Here is a 22,376-nt window from a genome sequence, read left to right on the forward strand (position 1 = left end):
GAGAAAAAAAGCTAGTGTTACAACTGGGGAAACAAGCGTTTCCTATTAGCATAAACTGCTTGTGAGAGGAGAGTGCAGATTTACAGTTCTGAGCGCTCAGAGCGCTGCCATGTATCACAGCCAGGCTGGCCGGGCCGTGGTGGGGGGGGGACGGGAGGAAAACGCGATACTTGGCAACAACTGAGGTCAGTAGTACAAAGGTAAAGTATGCTAGTTGTAGCTAGAGGGTGGTGGTACTGATAGACAATACCAGCTGGAGCCTGCTTGCCCGCGGTTATTCAAAATTTACTAGAATCGCAAATGAGACGATCCGCCGTTATGTCCTTTTTGCCGAGTGTCGCAAACGAGACGATCCGCGTTTAAGGGGTTAATGAAGAATAAGTGAGAAGGGTAGTTGGTGGAGTGGAACAGAATGTGGAGCAAATATATGGCATACTTAAAACAGATAGGCTAATGGAGAAATTATAAAAGGGACTGTAAGGGAAAAAGAAATTGTTTGGGGGAGTTAGATGTACTGTATTAACAATGTTATACTGTGCCACAATAAAGATATGCCCCTAGAGTTACTAATTTAGCCTTTAAACTTTCATTTTGTGGCTGTTGAAATACACCCTCTATCCATCCCTCAACCATGCAACCCTTTATTGTCCCATCAGAAGCATAGGTGTTAGGGCTTAAAATATTCATTTCAGGCATTGAGGGAACAGTGACTAGTCATTCACTTTTGTGGCCGGTAAACCTCAGTCAGCCCTCAAAGTTGAACCCTTTGAGATGGAGAGATGGAGTTGAGAGGTGTATGAGGGAGGGGGGGGTGAGTTGGGAGGAGGGTAGTCAAATGGTGGGTGACAGAGCGACTTGGAGGCGTTTTGTCTGCGGCCACCCTTTGCGGGATTAGGGCGTCGGGCTATAAATAGATAGATAGATAGAATTGAAGAATAGCATTAACTCATGATAGAACATCCAGTACCGAAAACGGTGTGAGTGAATGGTGAGCACCCTCTCCTGCCACACTGCAACTCATGTAGATCTTTAAAAGTCTCCTACATCATCATCTTAACCCAGTTTTACACTAAATAAGGGGAATGACTAAATATATGATGTGTTCTTAAGACTCTCCTGCATAACATTGTATGATGATTGTTCTGCCAAAAATTAACCTGACCTTCTTCCCCTTCCCCTTCACAGAATTATAGTTGTGATGAGAGCATGTCTGGTGAAGGTGTATGATTGCAGACATGCTTCCACCTGTGTGTCTTGACACTCCCTCTTTCTTCTGAAAGACAGAAGTATTGGGGGTTTATGTATTGCAGGTATTCAGTCACAAACTACTGTGTCATCCATTTTTACGGCACCCAGTCATTTCTTCCTCCCCAGAAATGAAATGATGGTTGGTTGTCTGGTAAGGGTTAATGATTACAAACACTGATGTTTCTTCCACTCATCCATGGTCACAAGCAGATACTTCTTTTGCCTCTGCTTAGTTACTGATATTTCTTCCATGCTAACATCATCTAACTTCCTGGCCCTCCCCAGAAATGTAGCAGTGGTGGGGACATGTCTAGTCAAGGTGTTCGAATCCACTCGCATTCCACCCACATTGTGTGTAGGTGGGGTGCAACGGCGTCTCCGTCATGGCCTTCCCAACCCCCCTGCAGGACTCGAAAACATGGTCAGCATTGATATGGATGAGAATGATCCAGTGCCAGCTGTCTCTGTGTGCTACAGGTTGCTCCCCTTCTCTCAGGTAGGAAAGATTTTAATTAATTGAATTAATTTCCTCACCATTTTTGACATTTTTGTCTCCCTGTGCGTACATGTGTGCTTGTATTTACCTATTTGTAGTATTCAGGAATTGAGCAATGCTCGTGTTGTCCTGTCTCCAAATCCACATTTATCAAGTCAACATTTACACACATGAATGTTTTTCTCATGCACCATCTCTTCATCCAAGTCATTCCAGATATTTATGTATTTACCTACTATACCTAATTGTGATATACACAGCATGTGCTATGCACATGGGTTTCCGTCACTGATTCTCAGTAAGTCAAATTTAGCTTTAAACTCATTTAAGTTTCTAGACTGGACGATCTCTTTGTCCAGGCTATTCCATAAGTCTATACTTCTGTAAGGAAAGCTATATTTCTTGATATCCTTCAAGCAGCTTGACTTTTTTAATTTCATTCCGTGTCCTCTTGTTGCTCTCCCATCCCATACAAACAGATCTTCTTTGTCAATTTTATCCACTCCCACCATGGTCCTGAACACTGCAATCATGTCTCCCCTCTTTCTCCTTTCCTCTAAGGAACGCAAATCCAGCTTTTCCAGCCTCTCTCTGTATGACAGGTCTGCCAGACTGGGGACCATCTTGGTTGCTGTTCTTTGTATTCTCTCAATCTTGTTAATATCTTTCTTTTTGTGTGGGGACCACACTACTGCTGCATATTCTAACCTGGGGCGGATCATGGCCACTATCAATTTTTTCATCTCCTCATCCATATACTGAAATGCTACTCTTATGTTAGTCAAGAGTTTATAAGTCTCTCCAACTATCTTGTTGATGTGCCTTTCTTGTGACAAATTGTCTTGGACCAGCACTCCCAAATCTTTCTCTTCTCTCATTTTTGTGATTAATTCATTACCCAACAAATAATTCAGTGATGGCCTCTTGGTACTTTTACCCATTTCCAATAGTTTACATTTCTTTACATTAAATTTCATTTCCCACGTCCGGCTCCAATCATGTATCCTATCCAAATCCTCCTGCAGCATTTTACAATCCTCCTCAACCTCTACCTTCCTCAAGATCTTTACATCATCAGCAAACAGACTTGCATAACTGTTCACTCAATCTACCATATCATTTACGTAAATCAGGAACATTACTGGCGCCAACACCAAGCCTTGAGGGACTCCACTTGTTACTTCCCTCCATCCAGATACCCTATCCTTTATTACTGTCCTTATTTGTCTGTCTCTCTAAAAGTCTCTCATCCATTCCAGAAGTTTCCCCTTCAGTCCTCCTGTATATTCAAGTTTCCACATTAGTCTCTTATGAGGTACCTTGTCAAAGGCCTTCTCTAAGTCTAAGTACACACAATCCACCCAACCATCTCTCTCCTGTACCACGTCAATTGCTCTAGAGTAAAAGCTCAACAAGTTAGAAACACATGACCTTCCACTTCTGAATCCAAACTGACATTCAGCCAAAATATTCATCTCTTCTAGATATTTTATCCATCTGTCTTTCAGGAATCTCTCGCACAATTTTGCGACCATGCTGATTAGAGACACTGGTCTGTAATTCAGGGGTTCTTCCCTGTTTCCTCCCTTATAAATTGGTACCACATTTGCCCTCTTCCATTCTTGTGGCACTTTCCCCTCTTCCAGAGAACATGATTAAACTGTGAATTTTATCCGCCAGTTGTTCTCTGTATTCCTTCAGTACCCAATTAGAAATTCCATCAGGTCCTGGGGCTTTCCTTACATCTTGAGTTTCCAGTAATTTATACACTTCCTGTACCTCCACTTTTATATCTTTTATCACCTGTACATTTCTAATCACTTCCTCCCCTTCCACAAACTCGTGTGTGTGTGTGTGTGTGTGTGTGTGTGTGTGTGTGTGTGTGTGTGTGTGTGTGTGTGTGTGTGTGTGTGTGTGTGAAATTATATATCTATATCTTTATCTGTGTATATACTGTATCTCTCTCTCTCTCTCTCTCTCTCTCTCTATAGAGAGAGAGAGAGAGAGAGAGAGAGAGAGAGAGAGATAGAAGGTAAGTTTTACTCCTGAACACTTTATTCTCGCTGTTCTGTACTTTTGCTTCTCAGTTTTCTGTGTTTTTATAAGCTTATCTCACAGTATAAACACTAGCAAAGGTGATGGTATACCATTTTTACCAGTACAATAGAGTATAACATTTTCCAGTGGCCATGGAATTCTTTTTGAGCCCCGGGAACAATCGCTCGTCACTGACAACAGATTTTCAAACCGTTGTCAGGTTTTTGTAGATTTTTGTTGGTTATGCATTGTTTTCTTGATGTTTAGCATTAATATGACTAATCCTATGTGTGTTTTGATGTCTCAATATGGCAGAATGACCAGAAAACAGAGCCAAAATTAGGAGTGGTGGTGTACATACAATAGTTTATAGGTCGGGTGTTTTTTGGTTTTCCTTTTTTTTTTTTTAATGGTTTTCTTAGTGTTTAGCATTAATACGAATATTCCTGTGTGTGTTTTGATGTCTAAATATGGCAGAATGACCAGAAAACAGTGTCAGAATTTGGAGGGGTACTTTACAGTGGTCCCCAGCATTTAGCGTGTTTCAAGTTAGCAATTTTTACATTTAGCAGTAGGTTAGAGAAGGTACTAATCCGGCGCATTTAGCGATTGTCTTATGCGTTTAGCGATGCGGGACATGAAATGCGTTGCCTTTCCGCCACCAGAACTCCACTGTTATAATTGTTCTGAGCATCTGGCGACCTTGGGTGCTTTTTTTTTTTTCTCTCACAGTGCCGAGCATTTGGCGTTTTTCATTGGTGAGTAGATGTATAACCGTACAGTATTCCATCCATCCATCCATCATCCAATCCTACGTTGCCCCATGAAGAGCGTAGGAGTCTGGGCCTAGGCAGTTGGTCCTGACATTTAAGATGAGAGTGAAACCATACAGTATTGTATCTGTATAATGTATTGCTAATACATTGTGTTTTATTTTCAGCACTTAAAGTACTTGGTCATCCCAAACGGGATTGAGGCGTCTGGCAATAGATAGATAGACTTAAAGTAGGAAATCAGGGGTCAAAAGGGTGGAGGATGAGTGCAGACTAATTGATATTTTTCCCATATAAAGTGCATTTTGCACTTAGCAATATCATATTTAGTGATGGTTTCACCAGACTAATTATATAAATCGCTAAATGTGAGGGACCACTGTACATACGGTTGTGTATAGGTAGGATGTTTTTGGGTCTTCAGTGTGTGTTTTTTCTTAATGGTTTTCTTGTCTTTTAACATTACTTTGGATATTCATGTGTCTGTTTTGATGTCTAAATATGGCAGATTGACCTGAAAACAGCACTAAAATTTGGAGGGGTACTTTATGTACAGTCATGTACAGGCTGGGTGTTTTTTGGTTTTCAGTGTGTGTGTGTGTGTGTTTTTTTCATGGTTTTCTTGGTGTCTAGCATTACTTAAATAAGGCAGATTGACCTGAAAACAATGCCAAAATAAGGAGGGATACTGTACATACAGTGGTGTATTTACGCCCCACCTAGGGCATTGTTTGGTTTTCTTTTTTTTTTTTCTTTTTTTTTTTTTAATGGTTTTCTTGGTTTTGAATGTTATTTTGGATAATCCTATGTATGTTTTGATGTCAAAATACGACAGAATGACAGGAAAACACTGCCAAAGTAAGAAGGGTAAAGGCTTCCTTAGCCTTTATCATTCTTCTTCTGTGCCTGCCCTCCTCTCTTCCCATATCTCCCATCTTTCCTGTCACTTCTTATTGCCCTTCTTTCCTTTACAGGTGGCTTTACATTGAGTGACAAGCCAAATGGTTTCCTGTAAGCCAAGAAACCGTTTACAGCGCTGGGTGGTAACCATATAACCAACCCATACGTGCTCCCTACGTGTCAACAAGTGGGCTGGTGGAGGGTTAGTGCCCCTCCCCGTAAAACCAATAACTCAAAGTCAAATGACCACCCCTTACGGGATTATGGCGTCTGGCAATAGATAGATAGATAGACTGTAAGGTACATACAGTAGTGTTTGGGTAGGGTGTTTTTTTGTTTTTTCAGTGGTTTTCCAGCATGGTTTTCTTGGTATTTAGCATTGCTTTGGATATTCCTTTGTGTGTTTTGATGTCTAAATATGCCTGAATGACTGGAAAACACTGCCAAATTAAGCATAGGTACTGTACAAATAGGTTAGGTATAGGTTGGAGGTGAGTGTAGGTAGGGTCTAGGTATAGTAGGGGAATAATGTTCATTATCCGGATGTTACCACTGCCTGGACATGCCTTTAGTTCTATATGTCTGGATAAATGAGGGCTTACTGTGTATGCGTGACTAAAGTGTTAACACTTTGGCCAGCCGATTACATTATTTACTTCATCCAAAAATCTTCCATAAGCTGGCCAATGACATTATCCAAAAATTCATTCATCGTTCAGTGTTCATGGGAATAGGTTTAAAATGCACGCCAATGTCTTCCCATTCTTCCTGTGCCCTACAAACATCAATGGGTAGTAAGTATAGATGTATAATACTGTATATACAGTAGATTCTTTATTTTTGTAATGCGTGCATATGCTGTACAGTATATTTATCAATTGCTGTATGTAATATGTTAGAATGGAGAATGAAAGACTGACTAAGAGGGTGTATGTAGGTGAGGTGGAGGGAGGGAGAGGGAGGGGTAGACTGAGGATGAGGTGGAGGGATGGAGTTGAGAGGTATATGGGGGAGTGTGAGTTGGGGGGAGGGGAGTCAAATGGTGGGTGACAGAGTGACTTGGAGGCGTTTTGTCTGCGGCCACCCTTTGCGGGATTAGGGCGTCGGGGTATAGATAGATAGATAGAATATGTTAGTAATAGTGAGTTTGTGTTCTGTTGATTCTTGAATGCATACGTTACAGTAGAGCAAACTCTTATGAACAATTAGCAACTAAAATGAATGAAGTACTGGTAGCACACAAAATATTGTCATAAATAAATAATATTTCATTCATTTATTCATCATCTAATCCTGTGTTGCCCCATGAGGAGTGTAGAAGTCCAGGATTAGGCAAGTTGGTCCTGGCATTAAAGATGAGAGTGACCAGCCTCACTCATCCCTGAGGGGCTTTACATGAGCAGTAAACCCCATCCACCCCTTGGACATAAACCTGCACTGGCTCAATCCAATTGGAGCACCTTTATTACCCACTAAACCACCATGTTCCATAATTTGGTTATATGGTTACCACCCAGCATAGTAAATGGTTTCCTGGTGTACAGGAAACCATTTGGCATGTCACTCAGTGTAGAGTCACCCGTAGACTGAAGAAAGAGGAAAGAATAAAGGAAAGAATGACATAAGTGGAAGGAAGAGAGGAAAGAACAGTCACCTGAGAGCAGCACTACATCAAGCGAGTGGATGGTTAGTGCTTCAGTATACACTAAATATATATGAGACAGTGTGTTAATGGAGCACGTCTGGCCTTCCTTACAGTGTTTGTAATGATGATGATGGTTGTTTGGTCATTATTTCATACATATACTATCATAGAACAAACACTTGCGAACAAAGCGAGACTAAAATGAATAAAATAGCACAATAAATTACATCGAAAACAAAAGAAAGAATATAAACGTTTATGCAAACTGCCCATGTTTTTTCACGTCGTTGTACCGTACATCTTGTTATAGTACTGGTAATGCTGGTATTCTGTTCAACCTTATATGCATATATTCTTATAGAAAAATCGGTTTCATACAATTTGACACTAAAATGAATAATGTAGCATGAAAAATAAGGTCAGAAATAAGAAAAGAATACAAACATTTGCGAATAACTACTTGCTGCCTGGCAACCCCTGGCTGACTTTGGGGTGTAACGAGGCATGCGTGCGGGGCCGGCCAAAGTGTTAATCTAGGCATCTGTGCATATGAAATCTGCATATATGGGCCCCTTTAATGTTTTCGTTTGTTTATAAAGACTCCAATAAGCATGCATTAGCTCACATCGTCCTTGCTCCTTGATCTGCAGCAGCCTCTCTGTTCAGTCTGTTATCCCCAGAGACAAACACTATGACCTTGTCCCAAGTTAAAGTAAACTTAATGTGTTAACTAACTCTACAGCCTGAACCCATCTTGCCTCCTAGAAACCCTCAGTCCCCAGCTGGATTATAGATATGCTTCCAAAGGGCGTAGCTTGTTGTGTAGAGGTTAAGCTGAGGTTAGACAGTGACATTAAAGAAGTTTAAAGCAATAAATGGGAATTAAACATTACAGAAATGCTTCCTAAGGATATGTCCTACTATATAGAGGTAAAGCAGACAATGATATTAAAGATTTTTTTTTTTTTTTTTAAACCATGTTTTGTCCAGGATATTCACAGAAGAAATATGTGCAGCATGTGATGTGGTGTGTGGGATGACGAGAAGACGGAGGGGGGTGCAAGGAAAAGCGTGGTGGAATGAAAAGGTGAGACAGGCTGTGGCACAAAAGAAGAAAGCATACAATGAATGGATGAGAAATAGGGGCGTGGAAGAAGTTGAGAGACGGAAGAGAGAGTTATATGTGGAAAGGAAGAGAGAGAGATGAAAAGATTAGTAAGATAGAGTAAGAAGAGAGTGGATGAGGAATTTGGAAGGAATTTGAGTGTAAAGTGGAGGAACTGTAAGAAAATGTTCTGGAAAGAGGTGAAGAGATTAAGACAGGGTGGAAGTGAAGTTAGCAGGGGAGTGAAAGATAAAAATGGTAGATTATTAGTGGAGAAGGGAGAAAAAGTGAGCAGATGGAGAGAACACTTTAAAGAATTGTTGAACATAGAGGATGGAAGTAATGTGAGTATAAGTGGCTGGGGAATGGCTGGGAGAAGGAGGGAGGTGAGAAGACAGGAAGAAATCAGTAGGATAGAAGTTGTGGAAGCAATGAAGAAAGTTAAATTGGGGAAAGCCCAAGGAATTGATGGAGTGTGTGGTGAAATGCTGAAGCATGGGGGAGAGATAGTAGTAGAATGGATGTGGAAGATGTGCAGATTGGCCACGGAGGAAGGTAGAGTCCTGGAGGATTGGAAGTCAGGTATAATTATCAGTGGTGGGCGGCGCAAACGAAGAAGGACCTTGCGCAAGCGCAAAGCGCAATCCACGGTTCACTACCTTGCGCAAATGCGCAATCTGACAAATATTTAGCTTGTGCAATGTCGCAAAGTGCAGGCGCAGACCATTTGCATATGTTTTTGGGAATTACTGAAAAATATTGAGATATTTAAATAAAACAGCATAACTACTTACTTTTATTATTATTTTCTGTTATTTGTAATTTGCGCAAGTGCACAATCTAATATTTAGCTTGTGCAATGTCGCAAAGCTAGCGCAAATCATTTGCATACATTTGTGGGAATTACTGTAAAATACATATTGGTATAATTAAATAAATTACTAAATTAGCAACCTGCCCACCACCCGCGGTGACTGAGGTACAGTAGGTCATTGTCCGGGAAAAACAGCCTATATTTATCAAGGCATTGGCAAAGGTCACGTGATTACTGTATCATCAACTCTCTCTCTCTCTCTCTCTCTCTCTCTCTCTCTCCCTCCCTCCCTCTCCGACAGAGGAGGGAGGAAATGGAGAATAAGAGAGAGAGGAGGGAAGGAATGGAGAATAAGAGAAAGAAGAGGGACGAAGTTTATGCCTAATCTCCTCACTGAAAGGGACGCTCCTTTGCCATTCCCGTATTTACTTTCTCTCTCTCTCTCTCCGACAGAGGAGGGAGAGAATGGAGAAAAAGAGAGAGAGGGGGTAAGGAATGGAGAATAAGAGAGAGAAGAGGGACGAAGTTTGTGTCTTATCTCCTCACGGAAAGGGACGCTCCTTTGCCATTCCCGTATTTACTCTCTCTCTCTCTCTCTCTCTCTCTCTCCGACAGAGGAGGGAGGGAATGGAGAATAAGAGAGAGAGGAGGGAAGGAATGGAGAATGAGAGAGAAGAGGGACGAAGTTTATGCCTTATCTCCTCACTGAAAGGGACGCTTCTTTCTCATTCCCGTATTTACTCTCTCTCTCTCTCTCTCTCTCTCTCAGAATAATGCTCTTTATCTCTCTCTCTCTCTCTTGTCATGTCAAGACAATTTATTTAATAATTCAATATAGATATACAATAGCATATGTAATTCATTACAAAAAATAAAAAATCAAGAAAACACAGTATTTAAATCAAATATCCACAGCCTAATAAATTATTAGAGAGAGAGAGAGACCTAATAAATTATTAGGCTGTGGATATTTGATTTTAATAATATGTTTTAATGGTTTTTGTAAGGAATTGCATATGCTAATCTTAATAAATAATATATATTTATTATTATTTACTAATAATAATAATTTAAAAAATATTAAAAATACATTATCTCTGTTGAAGCATAATAAGAAATGCTACTACCCCCTTCCCTCCCGCCTCCTCCCACCAACACACCCTCGCGACCCGCCCCAGCCTCCCCCATCCCTTGTCCAGCCAAGTGGGAAGCTCCCAAGACCGCGTGTTCCATGGAAGACCACGTGTCCCTTGGATTGTGCAGTGCGCAATCCACAGGGCAGGTGCCCAAGGCAGGTGCGCAAGCGCAAATATAGTTGTGCAAGTGCAACTAAGTTTGCGTTTGTGCACCTGCCTTTTCATGTGCGCAAGCGCAAAATTGCGCGTGGTCTCGTGCAGTGCGCAATGCGCAAATGATATCACCTTAGCGCAAGGGTGGGCAATTGCGCTTTACGCAAGTGTTTGCACACCTGCCCAGTACTGATAATTATTCCCTTGTACAAAGGAAAAGGGGAAAAAGAAGTGTGTGGTAATCATAGGGGCATTTGTCTTCTTAGTATAATAGGAAAAGTGTATGGTAGGATACTTATTGACAGAGTTAGAGAAAGAACAGAGGAATTAGTTGGAGAAGAACAGGGAGGCTTTAGGAAGGGAAGAGGTTGTGTAGATCAGATATTCATTCTTAGATCTTTAGTGGAAAAGTTTCTAGAGAAGGGAAAGAAGTTGTATGCGGCTCTCATGGATTTGGAGAAAGCATATGACAGGGTCGATAGACAGGGATTGTGGAAAGTATTAAGAATATATGGAGTAGATGGGAAGTTGTTCAATGCTGTGAAGAGTATGTATGATGGTGCTAAGGCTGCAGTGCGTGTGGATGGTGAACTGAGTGAATTTTTCTCTTTGAAGGTTGGGTTGAAATAGGGATGTGTCATGTCTTCATGGTTGGTCAATCTGTACATACTCGTAGATGGGGTTATAAAAGAGGTACAAGGTAGGGTAGTGGATGTTGGAGTGGCCCTGGTGAGAGAGGGTAGTGTTTGGAAACTCCCTGTATGGTTGTTTGCAGATGGTACTGTGTTGTTGAGTGAAGATGTAGGGGAGCTGCAAGGCTTGGTGGATGAGTTTGGGAGAGTGTGTAAGAAACGGAATCTAAAGGTGAATGTAGGGAAGAGTAAAGTGATGATCTTTGAGAGAGGTGAAGTCAGTGAATGTACAGTGACGTTGGATGGTGAGGAATTGGAAAATGTGAGTACGTTTAAGTACTTGGGTAGTGTGATGAGTAAGGATGGAGGTTTGGAGGGTGAAGTGCTTGAAAGGGTAAAGCAGGGAAGAAAGGTTGCTGGTTCCCTGAAAGCAGTGATAAGAAACAGGGAAGTGAGCATAGAAGTGAGAAAGTTACTACATGACAGAATTGTGATACCAACTCTAATGTATGGAAGTGAAGCTTGGACGTTGTTGGAAGGACACAAGGCAAGAATGAGAGTAGTGGAAATGAGTTATTTAAGAGGAGCTTGTGAAGTCATATGGAGAGACAGGCTGACAAATGAGGTTATAAAGGAGTGTTGTGGTGTGGATGTGGATGTGATAGGAAGCGTTATGAGGAATACACTGAGGTGGTTTGGCCATGTGGAGAGGATGGAGGGTGAAAGACTGACAAAGAGAGTGTATGTGAGTGAGGTGGAGGGGAGGAGAGGGAGGGGGAGGCCGAGGATTAGATGGAGAGATGGGGTGGAGAGGTATATGAGAGAGGGGGGTGTGAGTTGGGAGCAGGGCAGTGAAATGGCGGGGGACTGCGACATGGAGGCGATTTGTTTGTGGTCACCCCGAACGGGATTGAGGCGTCTGGCAATAGATAGATAGAACACCATATCCCCTTTCTTTTCCATAAGGGCTAAGGTGTTGCCTCTGGGTCAAGGACTTAGGTTTGGAGTATGTAGCACTTTATGACCGGATACCCCTCCTGATGTCTACCAGTGACCCTTGGGTGGACTTGAACCTCCGACCCTTCAGCCAGAGCGGAGCACTTTAACCCACTGATCCACAGCTACTACAAATAATTACAGAACCATGCACTCGACATCCTTTTTTCATGGACATGGTGTTCTTGGTTAAGCCTGTAGCCATTATGCACTATGAATTTGTGCACTTTGAGACTGTGTGTATGAAGGGGTAACTGTATTTAACTCCTTCAGTTTGAAAAGCATCTTGTTGCTGAAGGGGTTATTCTCTTCAGTCCAGCAACACACTGTTATTCATGCCATCACCAGATTTCAGTCAAAACAAGAACAACTTTTGGGACTTAAAGGATTTGAAAGAGCCTTCACAAATCCCCTAAGTTGAATAAAGGTGTCTGCAGATTGCAAGAATAAGATAAAAGACATTCAGGTTGAAGGGGTTAAAGTGAAAAATATGACAAAACAAACTTCTAACTGACAGTAATGAGTTGCAGTAGAGATTTTTTTAATGTCAAAATTCATTAATGAAAAACAACAGAACAAAACCAAAAATAATGAATTACTAGACTTCTTTTTTGTGAAAAGTGGTTAAAATCCTTTATAAATACTTGCCTGCAGGAATACGTAGCAGCTCCAGCCTACGAGACTGGTTATTACAGAAGTGAGGAGTGTAGGCCCAACCCTTCAGAGCAATGCCTGTTTCATCACTACTGCTCACATAGCGAGTATAGGTTAGTGGAGAGAAGTTTGTCTGTCACATGGGAGATCTCTTTACCTTTGGGAGTTATAATTTGTCATGATTTCCCCTTCAGGATTATTACTTTTTACATTTATTTCTTCTACTTCCACATGATTATAATCTTACCACCACCACCAAACAATTTTATTGTTGATACCACTAGACTATTTCAGTAATGCCACTGTCCTAGCAGTTATAGGGTACATTGGTGACCAGTCCTGCTTTCCTCTCTAACTAGGACTTCTACAGTGGCCACCTCTTTAAGGACAGCACAACAGCTGGCAGGGGTACCAGAGACCTATGATGATGACAGGATGGAGGTGAGATAGAGCAGATGTAATGCTTAGCTAAATAGCACAATTCTGCACAGTACTGAAATTGAGAGAGAGAGTAGATAATGTCAGATATGAAGGAAGTAGGGAGGGAGGGAAACTGAAGGTAGAGAGGAGAAAGATACTGTTAAATGGAAGACAGAACAGTACTTTTTAAGTTGTAAGAAAATAAATACAAGTCTTGAGGAGGGGAGAGGAGAAAGAGTAGGAAGAACCTAGTTAAAGAAAAATGATTTTATGAGCAGAAAAGATCATCATCATCATTATTCATCATCATCCGGACCTCTTTTCCCATCCAAGGGCAGGGTGAGGAGTAGCAACATCCAGACAGCACAAACTTGCCCAAATCAAATAGGCCACACTTCCATTCACTCATCATTCAAGCCCCCGGAATCCTGGCTCTACCGGATATGCCAAAAACATTCACCACATTCTGCAGCTTCACACAAATGTATCCGATTGAGTCAATCCGGACGCTGCCGTGCTCACAAGGGGTGCCAAAATCCCTGATCATGCACTTGCCCTCACAACATTTATCCAGCCAGCTCAATCTCCTGTCAGTTCCCTAGCCTCACGAACTTCCAAACCTCTCTTCCTGAAACACTCATCCACCATATCTCTCCATCTTCTCCTTGGCCTACCTCGCCTCCTCCTTCCTTCATATTCGCTTGGGTATACCTTTTTCACCACTTTGTTGTTAACCATTCTTTCCATATAACTATACCATCTCAGGACACTCTTCGATTCTGGTGTCCACTGACTTCTTCACTCCACACCTTTCACGAATCACATTATTTCGTATCCTATCCACCCTCTGTACTCCACATACATTCCTCAGCAGTCCCATCTCCACAGCTCTTACTCATGACTTTTCATTTTCATGCCACACCATAGTCTCACATCCATATGTTAAAGTTGGCACTAACACTCCTTCATGTAAGCCTCGTGCAGCTGCAACACTCAAGCCTCTGTTTCTTATCAAGACCTTCATTGCACCATCTACTTTTCTTCCTTGTGTTACTCTACTTTCAACTTCTTTTGCACATTTTCCTCTCTTTTCTATCGCTGTACCCAAGTATTTGAACTCTCTCACCAGTTCCAGTCTCTCTCCATTCACTGTGACCTCACACTGGGAGTCACCTTCTCTCTCATTAACCATCACTTTACTCTTCTCTACATTTACTCTCAAGGCTCGATGCTCACAGACATCAGCAAAACTCTGCACTTCCCTACCAAGTTCTTGGCCTGTACTTGCAAGCAGTACTGCATCATCAGCATACAACAAATTTGAGATAGTCCATCTATCACCATTCATTACCAACGCCATCCCTCTCTTCATTACTCGTGTTTTTACTTCTGTCATCACCCCGTCCATATATATATTGAACAGCCATGGGGACATCACACAACCTTGTCGCATGCCCACACCTATCGTGAACCACTCACTTAGATGCCCATTAACCCATACACACACTTTGTTACCATCATAAAAATTCTTGACAGCACCAAGCAGCTTACCATCTACACCATACATGCACAAAACTTTCCACAATCCCTCTCTGTCTACTTTGTCTTATGCTTTTTCCAGATTCATGAATGCTATAAACACCTTATGGTCCTTCTCACAAGCCTTCTTTGCTATCTGTCTCACTGCAAATATTTGATCCACACATCCTCTGCCACTCCTAAAGCCACCCTGTTCTTCACTCACTAGGACTTCTGATATCTCTCTTTCTCTATAATAATTCTTCCATATACCTTCCATACCACACTCAATAAACTTATGCCACGATAATTCTTGCACTCACTTCGCTCACCTTTACTTTTGTACAGGGGTACAATCACAGCCTTTTTCCCTTTGCAGGCACAGTTTCACTCATCCATGCCTTCTTACGTATCTCCAACAAGTACCTCATTCCACTCTCTCCACTACACTTAAGCATCTCTGCATACACCTCATTAACCCCAGCTGCTTTTCCATTTTCAGCTGCTCTGCTCTCTCTATTACCATTCATCAGGCTTTCAAAATATTCTTTCCATCTAGTCCTTACTTCATCTCCATGGGTTAGTAACCTACCACCTGCAGAAAAGATAAGGATTAGAAAAGTTGTAGTTTGTTCAAAAGGACATTACCTCGGTCACAGGGCAGTTCAGGGAACAGTCTGATTTCTGTAATTGAAATTTGTAAGACAGACATTTTTAATCACCACAAGATTTACTAACAGTTACAAAACATTTCTGCTAATGCCGTTAAATCAATTTTGAGTTAAACAGCCTTAACATGTATTGAATGTGGAAAGTGGGTATTAATGGTAAAATGGTGACATGGTGGTGTGTGGAACAAAGGAGGGCTGCTGGGCCTATAGGGAATGAACTGTTAAGTGTATGGCCAGAGCTGGATACGTTAAAAAAGAGAGATGGGGAATTGAAAGAGAGAGACTTGGTAATACAAAAATGGTATACAGTGCAAAGAAGTACAGCAATTGAAATAGGGGAGGGGGGATGAAGGCATGCGAATACAGGATTGCTTTCATGTTTACATGTAAAGGGTAGCATAGAAGTTAAATCCTTCAACACTGACATAATTTGCTTCTTTTTTTTTTCCTGACTCCAATGGATTTTGCTTGACTAACTGGAGACCTTTTTTATTGGAGTAAATAGTGGCTATAATTCCACTAATTCTGAGTTCAATAAAATCGTTGGGAGATAGCAGGCTTAAAGTTGAAGGCATCATGTAGCAGAGGGGTTTAGATAATATTATCGAAGATTCTTTAGGCATTAGAATTTTGTGTGTCGTGAAGCTTGCTTCTTAGATGGATGCATTCAACAAAGGTAGTTTGAAAAGTCTTGCTGTACTTAATTTTTTTACACAGAAAATTAGGTTAAAATAATGTACAAAATGTGCTGTATAATTGCAGTTGCATATTCTATTTTGTTACTCATGAATAATATCCTCAACCTGAATATTTAGGCGCTGGGAATTAACAGACCCACCAATACATGTGAACTGTTGCTCATGTCCAGTGTCATTAACTTATGGGATTTGAAATTTCTTTTTGTTAACCCATTGACTGCAGCTGTATCATACATGATATTTGAGTCCAAATGGCTCTGACTGCAGCTGTATCATATATGATTTCCTGCTTTCAAAAATTCCGCCATCAGAAATGGCATGAAATAAATCAACTAGCAACTCATGGCACCCTATAGAATATTGCCATACATAGATTATGCATTTTTACAAGGAGCAGAGCTCAGCTCAGTTACCTACAAAAATGCCGAAGGTAATGGTACGAAATCTTCTCCATGCCGCCGCTAGCAGGAGTCCAAGCAAATATTGAATGAAATCTCTGGATGAGTGTAGTGATGATAGTGATACGTTGTTAGATGATGACAGTGATGGTTCAGATGCTGATTTACACCTTATCTGATCGCAAGATTAACACTGATGACACAGTGCAACAATAACACATCGTTCACCTGGCACCACTGCACAGGGAAAATTTATTACTTCACGGACTTGTTTCAGAGGTAATTTTTTTGTTTGCTATATTCTGTTGTATACCATTGAACTCGGGATTTTTTTTCTCTGTCCGTTGACAATATTATTTTTTTCTAATATTTTTTTCTAAATATTTGAAAATTGCTGCACATGAGATGTACATGTGAACAAACACTGACGCAGTGAATGGGTTAACTGTGCCTGCTCCAGTCATACCCTGCACATCATATATGGAACTTCATCATGGACATATCAGTAGTAATGAGAGTAGGATCTGGGTCCAATTATACGTTCATTTAACAATACTGCTACCATCATACAATTTTATTCAGTTTAGAGAGCTGTCTGACAGTGAAAAGTTAGAAACAATCACCATAAGCACCCTATTCTTTAATGATTTCCCATTTATTTTATATTTGCTGCCATCAGACAATTTGATTCAGTGTTAAGCCTGGTAGTGAACAAGTTTGAATCGTCTCCATTAATGTCTTCAGTGTGATTATGTCTTCTCTGTTAATCGCTGTCATCAGACAGTTTTGCATAGCTTAGGAGAGATTTCAGATAGTGAAAATGTTGGTATTCCTTCTGTTTTGACTTGCCATATGCACACTTCGTATCTTCCATTCTCTGCATGTTAACACTTAAATTCTTCCCACTCTTACCCCACCCACACACCTCACTCAGACCATTGCCTCACCCATACACCTCCCACAGACCCTTGGCTCACTCACACATCTCCTGCAGACCCTTGCCTCACCTACACACCTCCCTCAGACTCATACCACACCCACATTTCTCCCTCAGGCCCTTGACTCACCCACATACTTCCCTCAGACCCTTGCCTCTCCACACACCTCCCTCAGACCCTTGCCTCACCCAAGCACCTCCTTCAGATCCTTGCCTCACCCACATACCTCCCTCAGACTCTTACCACACCTACATACCTCCCTCAGACCCTTGACTTACCCACATGCCTCCCTCAGACCCTTGTTTCACCCACACACCTCCCCTTAGACCCTTGCCTCACCCACACACTTCCACTTAGACCACACACCTCCCATTAGAACCTTGCCTCCCTACATACCCTCCTCAGACCCTTGCCCCCCCACACACCTTCCACAGACCCTTTCCTCTCCACACAACTCCCTCTGACCCTTGCCTCCCCACCCCACACACCTCTCTCAGACTCTTCCCTCTCCACACACCTCCCTCAGACCCTTGCCTCCTCACACACCTCCCCCAGACTCTTGCCTCCTCACACACCTCCCCCAGACTCTTGCCTCCCCAAACACCTCTTTCAGACCCTTGCCTACCCACACACATCCCTTAGACCCTTGCCTCCTCACACCTCCCTCAGAACCTTGCCTTGTCATACAGTTCCCTCAGAACCTTACCACCTCACACACTTCCTTTAGACCTCTGCTTCAACAACACCTCTGCCTCATTCACATACCTACCTCATTCACATACCTACCTCACACCCCTGCCTTGTCCACATGCCTACCTCTTACTCATTCTATACTGCCCCAGTCACAGTCATGTCTTACCTACACGTCTGCTTCCCCCCGCCCCCCCCATTCCTGTCCAATCCACACCCATGCCGGCCTACAGCAGTATATGGAGGAGAGTCTGGACTGGAGGGCACAACAGAGAAGGACCCAGCTATCCGTTTCACACCTCGACTATTCCCGCTACATCAACTACCACCAGAAGAGGGGCATCAAGCTGGCTGTATTAGGGATGTTATCTCTACCGGGTAAGTTTCTCTCTCCCTGTGTCCAGGTTATCTGTTTTTGGATGAACTGTATTACATTTTATCTGTGTTTGTATCACAAGGCATTCTTTGTCTGTGTAATTAGGATTACTTTTTCATATTTTATAGACCTCTTTATGTGTCAGTGTCTGTCTTTAGCTTCCTATCTCCTCTGCCATGAGAAGAGGAACATCAAGGTGGCTGTTTTAGGTAATTCTGACTATCCACTACTGCCAATAGAGGTATCAAGGTTGCTGTTTCAAGATAATTTCATTCCCGGTAAATCTTGTTTCTCTGAATGTAAGCATGCCATTTTTGAGAATATCCCTTTCTAGCTTTGTATGTTCATTTCTGACCAGCTTTCTATGTATGTCTGTCTCTGTTTCAGAGTCTGTCACAGTCTCTGTATCTCATTGTCTATGCATCTGTCTATCTGGCTTCCTCTCTATATATGGTATAGTCTTTCTGTCTCTCATTCACTCACTGATTTCATTATATGTCTATCACTGTCACCACTCTCACCAGAAGAGGGGGATCAGGGTGATAATTTTCCCCCTTTGGCATGTCTGTCTGTCTTTGGCTACATTGGCCTACTCTCTTTGTCTAAGAGTCTGGTAGGCTTTTTTTTTTTTTTTTTTTTTCTCCCCCATTGTCTGCACAACTGTTTGCTTAATTGGCAGTCTCTGCTACCACCAGAAGAGGGAGTCGTGATGGCTTAGGGCTTTCATGTTTGATGATATTTTGTTTAATCTCTCTCTCTCTCTCTCTCTCTCTCTCTCTGTCTTTGGCTACATTGGCCTACTCTCTTTGTCTAAGAGTCTGGTAGGCTTTTTTTTTTTTTTTTTTTTTTCTCCCCCACTGTCTGCACAACTGTTTGCTTAATTGGCAGTCTCTGCTACCACCAGAAGAGGGAGTCGTGATGGCTTAGGGCTTTCATGTTTGATGATATTTTGTTTAATCTCTCTCTCTCTCTCTCTCTCTCTCTCTCTCTCTCTCTCTCTCTCTCTCTCTCTCTCTCTCTCTCTCTCTCTCTCTCTCTCATATCCAGATGGGTAATTATGTCTACCTTTCTGTTTATCCTTCTGCTTAACCGTCTGTCTGTCTCGTTTTCTTAGTCTTTGTGTATCTCTGGTTGTTTTATCTTTCCCTGTATGTTTTCCATCCATCTACCTGTCTAGCTATCTGTATGGCTGTTAGATCCTCTGCATCTGTATGGCCGTCTGAGCTTGTCGCTGTGGCTGGATTTCTCTGTGGCTATCTGTTGGCACAACCACCCGAAGGAAGTATGATGTGGCTGTTTTAGAACTTTTCTCCGTCAGGTAAGCTGTATGGCTGGATATCTGTCTCATACTGCATCTCAGCCGATCTTTATCTCTACCTACCTCTTTTATTGTGTTTGTCTGTGTGTATCTATATTAATTTACTTGGCATTACATCTTTAGTATGGTTTTTGTCTTTCTCAATTTCCTCTCGGTTTCCTTGGAAGACTTTTCTGCCCTGTTATGTAACCATCTTTCTTTTTTCCATCTGTTTCTCCATTTGTGTCAGTCCCACAGATTCGTTTATCATATGTCTGCTCTGTCTCCTGGACAACTCTGTTTTTGTTAGTCAGTCTCTTTGTCTTAACATCTCCCATTCTTTAATAACTCTGTTAATCTTGTCCATTTAGGTGTGTCTGTCTGCTTCCTCATCTCTCGTGAGCCGTTTTCACAGTTGTTCCTAACTTTTCGGGCCTGAACCAAAATCACCTTTGGATTCATGTTCCCTCTTAATGGCTTTTGGGAGCTTACTAGCGTGGGGACATTAGCCTGTGTTGATGTGGTAGAGTTGGTAATTCTGAGTGACCAAAACATGGATGTAATAAACTATTAGAAGAAAAAGCCACCTCACCCAGCACCTGCCATACATTGAAAATATTTAGACATTTGAATGTGATGCGTAAGTAATTGGTTTGGCTTGAAAATCCACTCCACACATCTACCAGTTTATTCAGGATTGAAGAAATTCATCTGAAGATACCAGAGATAAAGAATAAGAAACACTGTTGGAGTGAAGAGGCTAACAAACAGCAACCTCACCATGCACCGTCTTGAAGTAGGGTGAAATATGATGAATGCTGAGTGTTGTAGGAAAGGCATGTATGTAAAAATAACTATGGATAAGTAACAAGTATATAATAAGATGTAATGGGTAACAAACTGGTTTGGTTTATTAATGGGTAAACAGCAATAATAGTACATGAACATGAGATATTTTCAAAATGAGATGTGTTAGTCATATCATCAATATTACATCAGTAATCTGATATTAAAATTTTCTTTTAAAGTTTTCCTATCACTGTTAACATGAGGAAGTTAATAGTACAGTATCATGTGAATTAAGGGAGTGAGTTAAGGGATTCTAATGAAATTGTGATTTATAATCCAACATCATTATGCATGTTTTACCAGCATTGTACAATAATTGTACTTATCACCATATTCACCCCTTCATGATACTTTTATTTAATTTTTTTTTTATTTAATTTTTTTTTCCTGCCACCAGATTATTTCCTTCATGCCAGAAAAGCTGAGTATAGGGAAGGAGTTACTGGAAGCTATGCCTTACCACACTGTGGAAGATCCATACAAAATTAATTAGTCACTTGACTGCCTACGGCATAGTTTGTTGTAGTGATGTATCGGATATCTGCCTCCGCGGAGCCTCCACAGTGAAAACAATGTCTGCATTACTAACCGCGTCCGCGTCTTCAGACAACAAAATCTCCGCATCATTATCCGCCACCACGTTTTCAGATAATAAAAGCTCCGCATACTAATCCACCTCCGCGTCAAAGAACCGCAGAGGTTGCTGATCTCCACCCATCCAATATTTCTCCTTTCTCCTTTTTGTCATAATTCTTTTTCTCTGTCCTTTTCATCCACAACTCTCCTCTCCGTTCCTCTCACCTACCAGTCCCTCTTCCTCTTTCTGTTTTCTTCTCTGTTTGCTCTCTTCCTCCCTCCATCTCTCATTGTTTCTCTCTCTCTCTCTCTCTCTCGCAATAGTTACACGTGCTATGTTAATGTATAGGGAACTGGACTAAAGCCAATACTATTTCATAACGTTTTTTTAAAAAATCTGCGTCTGTTTCCGCAACAGCGGACATGGAGGTAAAAATAATCCGCAGTGGTGTCCCCGTCTGCAAAAATTAATATCTTAACCTTCTACATCACTAGTTTGTTGCAACAGAATTAGACTACAGTTGACATAACTGATTAGGCATTGCCAAAAAATGCATGGTGTTAAAATTGTCTGTTGGTAGCAAGAATAACAGATGTTCTTAAACTGAATAGGTTAGGAACCACTGCTACCACCACTTTATAAACCAGCAACACTACCACCACCCTATGAATGATCATCCGTACACTACTATTGAGTTTCTCACCATATCTAATATTGAGTTTCTCACCACATCTTAATACAGTACTTTTCATTACCACCATCACGCTATTAGTCATTGCTACCACCACCCTCACCATGTTACTCATCCACCACCATAATAGCCTAATACTGTACTGTACTTCCCTTACATGTGAATACTGTATATCTAGAAAACCTCGAGGGGTACTACTTCCATGTGTACTACCATGTGGCGAGGCCAGATGGCAGTGTTGTTCAAGGCCCCTTCACTACCAGAGTCCCAGACTTCCTTTCATACCAGCGCTCTCCTCAGTGGCTCGACACACTTGTGGTATGAAATTGATGTACTTTAACTTGTCCACCTTCACTCTTTCAGTCCAAGGGCATGTTTCATTTCATTCTTTCTATGTTCAAATTGTTTAATTTAGCTTAGGAGAGAGATTTCTCTGTAGGATTTAGATTGAGCCACACTTAACTCCTTCAGAACTAGAGCTTCTTCAGGATGAGGAAAACAGTCAGGTAACAAGAAATTAAATCTTTGGATTGATGAGGTTTGATGAGATTTTCATCCTTTTCAAGTTTTTCCTTATCTCATTGACATACTTTTTTTTTTTTTTTTTTTTTTTTTTTAAATGCGAGGAAGAAGGAACCAAAGGTCATGAGCCCGCAGTAACAGT

At 41.5% G+C, this 22,376-nt stretch overlaps 1 protein-coding gene across 1 annotated transcript in view; it reads left to right on the top strand.

The window, feature by feature from the left end:
- Window positions 1-22,376, top strand: part of LOC145411660 (uncharacterized) — a 148,029-nt gene that overhangs the window by 76,170 nt on the left and 49,483 nt on the right. The window contains exons 8-12 of the mRNA XM_080281665.1: window positions 1,534-1,744; window positions 12,590-12,702; window positions 12,949-13,030; window positions 18,156-18,300; window positions 21,891-22,030. Coding sequence (XP_080137791.1) covers window positions 1,534-1,744; window positions 12,590-12,702; window positions 12,949-13,030; window positions 18,156-18,300; window positions 21,891-22,030 — 691 coding nt within the window. The remainder of the gene's footprint in view (window positions 1-1,533; window positions 1,745-12,589; window positions 12,703-12,948; window positions 13,031-18,155; window positions 18,301-21,890; window positions 22,031-22,376) is intronic.

Source organism: Coenobita brevimanus, chromosome 90 (assembly GCF_032717465.1).
Source record: "Coenobita brevimanus isolate Jiangsu-jjx chromosome 90, ASM3271746v2, whole genome shotgun sequence".
NCBI classification, from domain to species: Eukaryota; Metazoa; Arthropoda; class Malacostraca; order Decapoda; family Coenobitidae; genus Coenobita; species Coenobita brevimanus.